The 13,411-nt window shown below is 40.6% G+C and overlaps 1 protein-coding gene across 3 annotated transcripts in view; it reads left to right on the top strand.

Moving 5' to 3' along the window:
• Nucleotides 1–13,411, top strand: part of ITGA8 (integrin subunit alpha 8) — a 216,116-nt gene that overhangs the window by 139,323 nt on the left and 63,382 nt on the right. For all 3 annotated transcript variants that reach the window (XR_009758065.1, XM_061586063.1, XM_061586064.1), the window contains exon 27: nt 1,915–2,028. Coding sequence is in view for 2 of the 3 variants with exons in the window: in XM_061586063.1 (XP_061442047.1) it covers nt 1,915–2,028 (114 nt within the window). In the remaining variant the exon portion in view is untranslated. The remainder of the gene's footprint in view (nt 1–1,914; nt 2,029–13,411) is intronic.

Here is a 13,411-nt window from a genome sequence, read left to right as displayed (position 1 = left end):
CTGATCATCAAGGCCAAACTGAAACGAATTCTAAATCCCATGGAGACCACCTTTTTAATAATTGCCACACTGCCATAAAAACTGTTAATGCCTCATTATCTATTCTCTTTCACGATGACTAATCTTTGTATTTGCCGTTACAAATTCAACAACTGCAAATGGTTAGTCCCAATGTTAACTGTGTGGGAGATCTGCATTTTGTATAGTAAAAATAAACAGAACCATATCTTTTATTCAGTAGTTTGATCCAAGCTTATTGTATTTGGATTTAGCCTGACAGCATTTGGTATGGTGTCTCTTTCACAAATCATATTTTGGATAGTAATAACCAGAGACAATTAAGAGGAGAGAAAACCACATCGTTTTTCTTGTGCTGTATTGTTTACTTGCCTCAGCATCCCCCTTTAGTGATTCCAGTACTCATACAGGAGCTCTGTTGAGAGACTACCATGTTCTCTGTCTTGGACGAGGAATGCCCCACATGTGCAATTCCATTGTGCACATGGAGCATTCCCCAACATGGAGAGGAACAAACATCTTGCTTACCTAGAGTCTTGTGCTGCATTACAGCCATGGATTGCAGCCCATGGCTAGGATTCAGAAAAGCTACTTCTGGCAAGCCACATGGTTTGCCTTAGCACAGTTGAATTTTTGACATATTTTCCCCCTCTTAACAGCAAGCTCCATGCCAAACAGTGTTTGAAAGAGAGGGAAGTTTCAAAAGCAGAGTTACCATACGGAATGCAGGGGGCCTTGAGTGCAGAAAAGTAGTTGCGAGGTTCTTTGGATCCTGGGCCAAAAGCTCATTCAATTCCTGCAACATTAACAACAACAAAATCACCCTTAGCATGCAAGTTGAATACATCTGAAAAAAATAAGAGTATCTGCTGAACCTTTCATTATGTGACTCTTTTTTGGTCTGGTGCGATTATGAATTAAAAAATAAAACATACCTCACTTGCTGCTACAAGACAGAGAAATAAACAAATCAGGCTAGATTAAAGAGTGATTAAATAAGAGAAACTAAACAAACACGTCCTCTAAACATTGGCTTTCAGTAGGTTCTGTATAATCAAGGCCCTGCTGAGGAAGTAGATGGGAGCTAAGAAAGCACAATCGTACATTCAGTTTTAACGTAGGACCGTTCTGTATAACGTCGTATAATTCTGTGAACAAATTTAACTTTCCACTGCCATTTGGGACAGTTTGCAATTACGTGCATTCAAATCCTCTCCTGAGATAACAGTTCTACAGAAAGAGTGTAATTTTACAGAAACTAAATTAAAGCATCAATTTCTATGTTTGGGGAGTCAGGGATAGCAGAAAAGCCTTACAAGATGGTGTTTATTCTGTCATGTAATGTTGCAGGTGGCTCCATCAACCCCTTTAATCAATCCTCGCTTTTAGCTGATCAACTCTCAGTGTTGCTAATCTCCTTACTGCTTACATTATTGATAATTCTCATCATAAACTTCTTCTGTAGTCTTAGCGTAACTAGATGACATGTCCGTGTATGTTTCATGATCTCCACACCTACTCAAGGAGTGTGTTAGAGCCCAACAAAATGAAGACACCACTAAAATACAGCAAAAAAATTGTAGTTTCCTCATTTTTAAAGTTTACAGGGAAAGTTGGAGGGGTTTTTTTTAGTATAAACCATGAAAATATTGTGAATGAATATTGAATGAAATTTCCTGCCAAGGAAACCCAGACTCTTCTTCTGACTACAGTATATATGCATTTTAAGTAATGCATTTTCATTTTCTTTTTAAAAATAAATTCAGCTTATTTTTCCTTTAAAAAATGAAAGCCCATTATGCTGGGATTGCACATTCCATGCAGGACACAATATCTGTTAATGACCTTATCTAGATACCAAAGGATAGTTAGAATGTTGTATTATTTCTTACACAGAATTGCACAAATGTGGAATGCTTAATGATCACTTGTTCAGTTGGACTCTTAGAAAGAGGAAAAAGTGCTGCACTGAAAATACGGTCCCGTTTGTGGGCCTCAACATTTCTACAGGTAAGGAAATGCAAGCTAAAATAATGGAAAGGATTTCAAGTTTGTGTGTGCATGTGTATTGTGTTCTACAAAATGAAGCTTGCCTCTTGCTTCTGAAAGCATAGCTGCAGGCTGCTCCTAGGTCAGGGATAGGGAAACCTGTGGCCGTCTAGATGTTGTTGGACTCAAATCCCATCATTCCTCACCATTGGCCATGCTGGCTGAGGCTGATAGGAGCTGGAGTCCAGCAACAAAATACTAGAAATCTCATCTCCCCCAGTCTAACCCTGATTCAAGTGTGTGAAGGGGAAACTGAACTTCAAAACCCCAATTCTTTCTTCCATGTGCACCATGGTTTTCTCTGTTCCAGAGGGCCAGTTTGGGGTAAACTAGATGTCTCGGCATTAAAATGTAACACAATGTATGCCATTTTTGTATGTACCATATTTCAGCTTTCTAACTAATGTTGAAGTGCCTTTGGGAATCCCATCCATTCCAAAGGAGAGACAGTCAAAATATCACACACAGTTCTCTGGTAATCAGCTATTCTGGGTTGGGCCTTCTAGAAGGCTGAAGTTTCTAAATGATGTGGAAGCAACTTAACTGTTTTAGGATGCAAACTTGGTCCCTACCTTTTAAGAGAAATCTTTACAAATGCTTAATTTTTAGACTTTTTCTAGTAAACAGTATACCAAGAAATACTATTTTATTATTATTTATTAAATTTATTTGTTGATTTTCTTCACAATAGTGAACTCAAAGCAACTTACATTTCAAAGAATGAAAACCAATATAAAAAACTAAACAGATAAAACGTTTTTAAAAACACCATACATAAATCTAAAAGGCAGTGGGACAGCCCACCTCCTCAAAGAGGCTACATCAAAAACCCTCCAAAAGCCTTCCAAAATTAAGAGCCAAATGTCTGGGAGAAGAGAAATGTCTTTTGCCTGGTGCCTAAAGATAGATAACAATGGTACCAGGCATGTCTCCCTGAGGAGAGCATTCCATAAACTAAATATAATGTGTGAAGCAGCCTTGAAACTATGGCAAATTTCATTTGACTTCATTTCCAATTATCCACTGGGCGACTTTGGCTCTCAGGAATGTTGCAGGGACCAGTAGCAGATGCCCTGATTGGGCAGTGGTGCTCACCTGACCTCCCAACCACTGAATTGCTGCTGTTTCCCAGGAAAGGGACAGGGCAACAGAGAGGTTGGCACACTGCAGATGTAACAGCACTCCTGCCATTGCATTTGGACTGTACCATCCTCCCTGCCATCTTGCCGCTTCCCCTCTTAATAAGCAGCAGCACCTCAGCTGTCAGGAGGTCAGGTGAGTGCCATTGCCCTACCACGCCATTCACTACCAGCAGAGACCTATGTCATGCAGATTAGATCCAGCAATAACATTCCTCCTGAAACTATGTAAATCCTGCCAGAATTGCCATCATCTGCATAGGCTGAAACACTTCAGGGATCACATAAAATGAATTATTAATATATCTGATTCCCCTAAAATTGCCTTGCACAGTCTTTATCTGCCTGTCTGTCTACGCAACAATCTGTGCAAAATATCTGATGGAGGAATTAAAAAAAAAAAGAGAGGCACTTTTTCTTCTTCTCCAAAGTACCCTACCCAATTGGTCCAATATGACATGATACATAATAATGGAACAGCTGCTATTTCCAGATACAAAAGTGTATTCCTGATGAGCATTTAATCCATTCTGATTTATTTATTTATTTTTGGAATAAAGAACAGCATGTTTAATTTCAAAGAATGAATTAATTATATAGATATTTTGGCAATGTATTCAATGACTGTCTAACTTTCTGCAGTATTGAAATGACATTTGCCATGTTAAAATGACATCTGTCACTGCATGTTGCAGTCTGCCACCTAAAAACCTAAAATTTTATCACAAACTGCACTTAAAAGAAGTGAGATGATTAAGCATGTTTGGGTAAACAAGCAGCCCAGGGTCTCCCAATGAGGCAACAAAGATAATGAAGGCAGTTGAATCAATGCCAAGAAGGGACAGGATCGTTTTTGGCTTTTCTTCAAAGCTTGGAAGCACATAAGAACATATGTTAAATTTTGTAGTCAGCCTAGCTGAACCAGCAAATCATCAATGCAGTCTCAATGCGTGGATGAGACGATGGTGTCGGGTGGAACGGTTTGGATTTGTTAGGCACTGGGGAACATTTTGGGACAAGCCGGGCCTGTACAAAAGGGACGGGCTCCACTTGAACCAGAATGGAACCAGACTGCTGGCACTTAAAATTAAAAAGGTAGCAGAGCAGCTTTTAAACTAACTGAGGGGGGAAACCCGACAGGAGCTGAGAAAGGTCCGGTTCGGAATAAACCTCCCCCCTGGGATAAAAACCAAAGAAATGATGAAATTTTAAAAGGGGTAGGCCTAGAAGTAGGCATTGTGAGAGCAGGGGCACAGGATATAAATTCAGAAGAGCAAAATTACCACAGGCCTAACCACAAGTGCCAAAGACACTTGAAGAGAGACACTGCTTACAAGTGCCTGTACGCTAATGCTAGGAGCCTCCGAACCAAGATGGGAGAACTGGAGTGCTTGGTCTTAGAGAAGAGCATTGATATAGTGAGCATAACCGAGACCTGGTGGAATGGAGAAAACCAGTGGGATACGGTTATCCCTGGATATAAACTATATCGGAAGGACAGGGAAGGACGTATTGGTGGTGGAGTCGCTCTATACGTGAAAGAAGGCATTGAATCCAGCAAGCTCGAAACCCCAAAAGAGGCAGACTCCTCCACAGAATCGTTGTGGGTGGTGATACCGTGCCCCAGGAGGGACTTAATACTGGGAACGATCTATCGTCCCCCTGATCAAAATGCTCAGGGAGACCTTGAGATGAGATATGAAATTGAGGAAGCATCCAAACTAGGAAATGTGGTAGTAATGGGTGACTTCAACTACCCGGACATAGACTGGCTGCATATGTGTTCCAGTCATGACAAAGAAGCAAAGTTTCTAGATATTCTAAATGACTATTCCCTAGATCAGTTGGTCATGGAACCGACCAGAGGGACGGCAACCCTGGACTTAATCCTCAGTGGGGACCGGGACCTGGTGCGAGATGTAAGTGTTGTTGAACCGACTGGGAGCAGTGACCACAGTGCTATCAAATTAAACATACATGTAACTGGCCAATTGCCAAGAAAATCCAACACGGTCACATTTGACTTCAAAAGAGGAAACTTCACAAAAATGAGGGGATTGGTAAAAAGAAAGCTGAAAAACAAAGTCCAGAGGGTCACATCACTCGAAAGTGCTTGGAAGTTGTTTAAAAACACTATATTAGAAGCTCAACTGGAGTGCATACCGCAGATCAGAAAAAGTACCGCCAGGGCCAAGAAGATGCCAGCATGGTTAACAAGCAAAGTCAAGGAAGCTCTTAGAGGCAAAAAGTCTTCCTTCAGAAAATGGAAGTCTTGTCCAAATGAAGAAAATAAAAAAGAACACAAACTCTGGCAAAAGAAATGCAAGAAGACAATAAGGGATGCTAAAAAAGAATTTGAGGAGCACATTGCTAAGAACATAAAAACCAACAACAAGAAATTCTATAAATATATTCAAAGCAGGAGACCATCTAGGGAGACAATTGGACCCTTGGATGATAAGGGAGTCAAAGGTGTACTAAAGAACGATAAGGAGATTGCAGAGAAGCTAAATGAATTCTTTGCATCTGTCTTCACAGTGGAAGATATAGGGCAGATCCCTGAACCTGAACTAACATTTGCAGGAAGGGATTCTGAGGAACTAAGGCAAATAGTGGTAACGAGAGAGGAAGTTCTAAGCTTAATGGACAATATAAAAACTGACAAATCACCGGGCCCGGATGGCATCCACCCGAGAGTTCTCAAAGAACTCAAAGGTGAAATTGCTGATCTGCTAACTAAAATATGTAACTTGTCCCTTGGGTCCTCCTCCGTGCCTGAGGACTGGAAAGTGGCAAATGTAACACCAATCTTCAAAAAGGGATCCAGAGGGGATCCCGGAAATTACAGGCCAGTTAGCTTAACTTCTGTCCCTGGAAAACTGGTAGAAAGTATTATTAAAGCTAGATTAACCAAGCACATAGAAGAACAAGCCTTGCTGAAGCAGAGCCAGCATGGCTTCTGCAAGGGAAAGTCCTGTCTTAGTAACCTATTAGAATTCTTTGAGAGTGTCAACAAGCATATAGATAGAGGTGATCCAGTGGACATAGTGTACTTAGACTTTCAAAAAGCGTTTGACAAGGTACCTCACCAAAGGCTTCTGAGGAAGCTTAGCAGTCATGGAATAAGAGGAGAGGTCCTCTTGTGGATAAGGAATTGGTTAAGAAGCTGAAAGCAGAGAGTAGGAATAAACGGACAATTCTCCCAATGGAGGGCTGTAGAAAGTGGAGTCCCTCAAGGATCGGTATTGGGACCTGTACTTTTCAACTTGTTCATTAATGACCTAGAATTAGGAGTGAGCAGTGAAGTGGCCAAGTTTGCTGACGACACTAAATTGTTCAGGGTTGTTAAAACACAAAGGGATTGCGAAGAGCTCCAAAAAGACCTCTCCAAACTGAGTGAATGGGTGGAAAAATGGCAAATGCAATTCAATATAAACAAGTGTAAAATTATGCATATTGGAGCAAAAAATCTTAATTTCACATATACGCTCATGGGGTCTGAACTGGCGGTGACCGACCAGGAGAGAGGCCTCGGGGTTGTAGTGGACAGCACGATGAAAATGTCGACCCAGTGTGCGGCAGCTGTGAAAAAGGCAAGTTCCATGCTAGCAATAATTAGGAAAGGTATTGAAAATAAAACAGCCGATATCATAATGCCGTTGTATAAATCTATGGTGCGGCCGCATTTGGAATACTGTGTACAGTTCTGGTCGCCTCATCTCAAAAAGGATATTCTAGAGTTGGAAAAGGTTCAGAAGAGGGCAACCAGAATGATCAAGGGGATGGAGCGACTCCCTTATGAGGAAAGGTTGCAGCATTTGGGGCTTTCTAGTTTAGAGAAAAGGCGGGTCAGAGGAGACATGATAGAAGTGTATAAAATTATGCATGGCATTGAGAAAGTGGATAGAGAAAAGTTCTTCTCCCTCTCTCATCATACTAGAACTCGTGGACATTCAAAGAAGCTGAATGTTGGAAGATTCAGGACAGACAAAAGGAAGTACTTCTTTACTCAGCGCATAGTTAAACTATGGAATTTGCTCCCACAAGATGCAGTAATGGCCACCAGCTTGGATGGCTTTAAAAGAAGATTAGACAAATTCATGGAGGACAGGGCTATCAATGGCTACTAGCCATGATGGCTGTGCTCTGCCACCCTAGTCAGAGGCAGCATGCTTCTGAAAACCAGTTGCCGGAAGCCTCAGGAGGGGAGAGTGTTCTTGCACTCGGGTCCTGCTTGTGGGCTTCCCCCAGGCACCTGGTTGGCCACTGTGAGAACAGGATGCTGGACTAGATGGGCCACTGGCCTGATCCAGCAGGCTCTTCTTATGTTCTTATGTTCTTAATTGCCTAATTTGTACAAAGAAGGAATAGCCTTATTTGGAGAGAGTGCATTATGTTTCCACTATGGCTTATATTAGTTTTCCATCTATGTAATTTATGGGATATCTGATGTGTTTATAAAATAAACTCTAGTCAAGAGGTAAACAATGCATATACAAACATATGGGGTGATGCCCTGAAAAACCTGCTTTGGAAGACTGTGATTTGAAGTGGAGAATCAACAAGGGAAGGGCGTACTTCATATTTTCCCCACCCCCTATATTTCAGGGAGGGGGAGCTGCTTGCCGGAAGATTTGGAGTTGAGAAGGAATGAAGGAGGACATGATTAAGCAACTCCGCACTACTTTTCCACTCTAAATGGCAGCCTCCAGCAGCTGCTTTTCTGAACATAAACCATCTGTGTACTTTGCCTCTAACGTACGTGTGTGTGTGCGTGTGTGTGGTATTTTCATTTGAGGATTTGTGCAGACTTAATGACCTGGTTCGCATATAACGTGAAGCCAAACCATGGGTTAGGGTGAATGCGTAAACATGTGGATTCTTGAAGGGGAATGCTGCATTCTTCCCCTGTTCCTCCTACTTCTGCACTACCTAGGGCTAAACAATGGTTTGACTTAACTTGTCATCCAAACCTGGGCTCATGGTTTCTCTCACTCCAAAGAAACAATGAGCTGCAACAAAACTTTGTTCTTAGTTTACAGCTTGTGCCTTGTCTGAAGGAGACGGTTAAGGTACAAGTATAAAATGCAATATTATAAAATAATATTAAAAATTTAATATATATATAAACAATCAATATAAAATCCTTATAGGTGTTCTCATATAGTAGTACAAAGATGGCCAAAAAAATGTTTTGTAAACAACTGAGTGCCCATACACAATAAAGAACGAAATATATAATATGGTCAAAACAATATCAATATGGACATAAAGGGCAACTTTTAAACAATGGCCAATATACATAACTCAATTTTACCTTGTTGTTGTTGTTATGTGCCTCCTACGACTTATGGCGACCCTATGAATCAGTGCCCTCCAAGAGCATCTGTCATGAACCACCCTGTTCACATCTTGTAAGTTCAGGTCTGTGGCTTCCTTGATGGAATCAATCCATCTCTTGTTTGGCCTTCCTCTTTTTCTACTTCCTTCTGTTTTTCCCAGCATTATTATCTTTTCTAATGAATCATGTCTTCTCATTATGTGTCCAAAGTATGATAACCTCAGTTTCATCATTTTAGCTTCTAGTGATAGTTCTGGTTTAATTTGTTCTAACACCCAATTGTTCGTCTTTTTTGCAGTCCATGGTATCCGCAAAGCTGTTCTCCAACACCACATTTCAAATGCGTTGATTTTTCTCTTATCAGCTTTTTTCACTGTCCAACTTTCACATCCATACATAGAGATCGGAAATACCATGGTCTGAATGATCCTGACTTTAGTGTTCAGTGATACACCTTTGCATTTGAGAACCTTTTCTAGTTCTCTCACAGCTGCCCTCTCCAGTCCTAGCCTTCTTCTGATTTCTTGACTATTGTCTCCATTTTGGTTAATGATTGTGCCAAGACATTGATAATCCTTGACAAGTTCAATGTCCTCATTGTCAATTGTAAAGTTGCATAAATCTTCTGTTGTCATTACTTTAGTCTTCTTGACATTCAGCTGTAGTCCTGCTTTTGTGCTTTCCTCTTTAACTTTCATCAGCATTCGTTTCAAATCATTATTGGTTTCTGCTAGTAGTATGGTATCGTCTGCATATCTTCCCTTCAATTTTCACACCTCCTTCTTGGTCCTGCTTTCCATATATGTTCTGCGTATAGATTAAATAAATAGGGTGATAAAATATACCCCTGTCTCACACCCTTTCCGATGGGGAACCAATTGGTTTCTCCATATTCTGTCCTTACAGTAGCCTCTTGTCCAGAGTATAGGTTGCGCATCAGGACAATCAGTTGCTGTGGCACCCCTGTTTCTTTTAAAGCATTCCATAGTTTTTCATGATCTACACAGTCAAAGGCTTTGCTGTAATCTATAAAGCACAGGGTGATTTTCTTCTGAAATTCCTTGGTCCGTTCCATTATCCAACGTATGTTTGCGATATGATCTCTGGTACCTCTTCCCTTTCTAAATCCAGCTTGGACATCTGGCATTTCTCGCTCCATATATGGCAAGAGCCTTTGTTGTAGAATCTTGAGCATTACTTTACTTGCATGGGATATTAAGGCAATAGTTCGATTATGACTGCATTCCCTGGGATCCCCTTTCTTTGGAATTGGAATGTATATGGAACGCTTCCAGTCTGTGGGCCATTGTTTAGTTTTCCATATTTCTTGACAGGTTTTAGTCAAAATTTGGACAGATTCAGTCTCAGTAGCTTGTAGCAACTCTGTTGGTATGCCATCTATTCCTGGTGATTTGTTTCTTCCAAGTATTTTAAGAGCACCTTTCACCTCGCATTCTAAAATTTCTGGTTCTTCATCATATGGTTCCTCCGTGAATGAATCTGTCATCCTGGCATCTCTTTTATAGAGTTTTTCAGTGTATTGCTTCCATCTTCCTTTTATTTCATCTTGGTCATTCAGTGTGTTCCCCTGTTGATTATTCAACATCCCTACTCTTGGTTTAAATTTCCCTTTCATTTCTCTAATCTTTTGGAACAGGGCTCTTGTTCCACCCTTTTTGTTGTCCTCTTCTATTTCTATACAGTAACTATTGTAATAGTTCTCTTTGTCCCTACGTATTAGTTGCTGTATTGTAGCATTTAGGGTTCTGACTGTGTTTCTATCTCCTTTTGCTTTCCTTCTCTCTTTAACCATGTGAAGAGTTTCTTCAGTCATCCATTGGGGTCTTTCTCTCTTTTTAACTAGAGGTTTTGTCTTTTTGCATTTTTGCCTCTGACTTCATTTCATAGTTCTTCTGGTTCTCTGTCAACTAAGTTTAAAGCCTCAAACCTGTTCCTTATTTGATCTTTATATGCTTCTGGGATGTTATTTAAATTGTATTTTGGCGTTATGATTGCTTTGTTGGTCTTCTTTAGCTTTACTCTGATTTTCGATACGACCATGATCTGTACCGCAGTCTGCTCCTGGTCTTGTTTTTGCAGAAAGTATGGAACTTCTCCACCTTCTGCTACCAATTATATAATCAATTTGATTCCTATATTGACCATTTGGTAATGTCCATGTGTATAGTCGTCTTTTCGGTTGTTCAAAAAATGTGTTCACAAGAAACAAATTATTGGCTTCACAGAATTCAATAAGTCTTTTTCTTCTGCTTTGTTTCTGTCTCCTAGGCCCCATTTCCCCACAATTCCTAATTCTTCTCTGTTCCCTACTTTTGCATTCCAATCCCCCATGATTATCAGCACATCTTGTTTTGGTGTGTGATCAATTTCTTCTGGTACCTCTGCATAAAATCTCTCCAATTCCTCTTCTTCTGCATTTGCTGGCGGAGCATAGACTTGGATGATGGTTATGTTGATAGGTTTCCCTTTTAATCTCATTGATATCACTCACTTAGACCTTGCGTTGCAGCTCCTAATTGCTCTTGCTACATCACTTCTCACTATTAAAGCAACCCCATTTCTTCTTAATTTTTCATTTCCTGCATAAAATATTTTGTAGTTGCCTGATTGGAAATGTCCCATTTCCATCCGTTTTAGTTCGCTCACACCAAGTATTGTAATGTTGATGCGTTCCATTTCTTGCTTGACAATTTCTAACTTTCCCTGGTTCATGCTTCTCACATTCCATGTTCCTATTGTGTGCATCATACAACTCCGGACTCTCCTTTCGCATCAGTGCACATCAGCCTCTGGGCTTCCTTTCGGGTTTGACGCAGCTGCGTCATTAGTCACAGTGCTACTCGTACTTGTTCTTTGTTCTTCCCCAGTAGCTCGGTGAGTGCCTTCTGACCTGGGAGTCTCATCTTCCAGCACTATCTTGTGTTGCATTTTGGATACTCTGTTGATAGGGTTTTCGTGGTAAGAGATACTCAGAGGTGGTTTACCATTGCCTTCCTCTGAGTTTGGATGCATCTTAGTCTGGTGTTTCAGCTTTGACCATTCCACCTTGGGTGCCCCTGCTTGGAGTCTAGCCTCTTGGCTATCCATCTTGAAGGCCTCTGAAGAAGACTAATTGTCGAAACGAGTTTGGCTAGTTTATACATTTTGCATTCCATGGGCATTGAGTTATGTATATTGGCCATTGTTTAAAAGTTGCCCTTTATGTCCATATTGATATTGTTTTGACCATATTATTGTGTATTGTGTATTCTTTATTGTGTATGGGTGTGAGGCGTCCTTCCCTGGCTCTCCCTGTCAGGTTCCTACCTGCTCGTGGTTACTGCCTGTCACTAGGCACCACCAGGGACTCCACCAGTCCGGACTGTCCTCTCTTATGGTTTCTCTCCCCGCTCTAGCACAGATCTCAACAGATCCCCCTGCTAGGCAGCACCACCAGTCACGTCCTATAACCAGTAGTCCCAGAGACTCTGCCTGAGTCTCCCTCAATTAGGTTACCTCTGTGACTGCGTGCTTAAGCTGTCCCAATCCCTTGGTTTACTCAGACTGCTTATAATTCTGGTTTGCTCTGAATACTTGTGGTGTTATTCTTCCCTTCCCCGCTGCCACCATTTGTTATAGTTTCCCTTCAGCCTTGGTTATTTACCTCACCCTCCCTTCTGGTCTGTGAAACCCCAGCCAAGGATCAGGCCTTTGGTAAACCAAATTAAGTATTTATTAAATAACACAGATAACAAAGATAACAAGATTACTTCATAAGGCACATAAGCATATGGTTTTATCTAATACTAATCCGAACTCTACCCCCCTCCTTCTCCACGCTCTCCTGACAAACAACTCTCTCAAACCCACCAAAACAACCTATCAACATCCACTCCAACGTTCACCACCTATCCACCCAGATTTACCTGTCATACTTCCTTTTATACTGTCAGCCATTTTAAACATTCAGCCAATCATCCAGCATTCTACTGCCCATTCACTCCCCCTTCCTCTTTCATTCTACTTACCATGTATCTCCTATACAAACAGCACTTACCCTATTTACACTAATACAGGAACATCACAATGGGCACTGAGTTGTTTACAAAAAAATTGTTTTGCCATCTTTGTACTACTATATGAGAACACCTATAAGGATTTTATATTGCTTGTTTATATATATATTAAAATTTTTATATTATTTTATAATATTGCATTATATGCTTGTACCTTAACCATTTTTTGGAGCACTGTATTTATGTTAAGGTAGATTTTAACTTCACAGTTCTTATTGTCTGAAGGAGACAACATCCTCCTTCCTCAGTAGGAAATTTTACTGTCCGACTGTAACCATGGATAAACATTCCAGCAGCAGCATTAACCATATTTAGAGCAAGATAGGTTTCCACTTAACCAGGGTTTTCTCACCAGCTTGAAATTCTAGTTTCAAATGCTGGTTACATGGGAACCCTGTTTTAGCCTTAACCATGGTTAACGTAACTGCCGTCAAAATATTTAAACCATGGTTAAAATAAAGAAGAATTTTCTGAAGGTAATAAGCAATCCCACAGCCCATTCTCAAACTATTAACCATGGTGGAGAGTGTGTTAGCAATCGCATTAATTTATAACAGTCAAGTTCGCGCACTTCAGCTAGATGCCAAATTTGAATTCCTATCCACAGCCTTCTAAATTTCATACATGTGCAATTAAATGTACCATCTCTTCCTTGTGATACCCTTCCAAGCTTTTCCTCCCTTCAATTATTATCTCTACTGAATCTCTAATAACAACTCATTTTCAGCTGTGTTGCTGAGGCTTGTGTAGTCATTCTTAGAAACATGGTCCCAAGCACATCCAGGCCC

Source organism: Rhineura floridana, chromosome 10 (assembly GCF_030035675.1).
Source record: "Rhineura floridana isolate rRhiFlo1 chromosome 10, rRhiFlo1.hap2, whole genome shotgun sequence".
Taxonomy (NCBI): Eukaryota; Metazoa; Chordata; class Lepidosauria; order Squamata; family Rhineuridae; genus Rhineura; species Rhineura floridana.
This window is presented reverse-complemented; position numbering and strand designations above follow the sequence as displayed.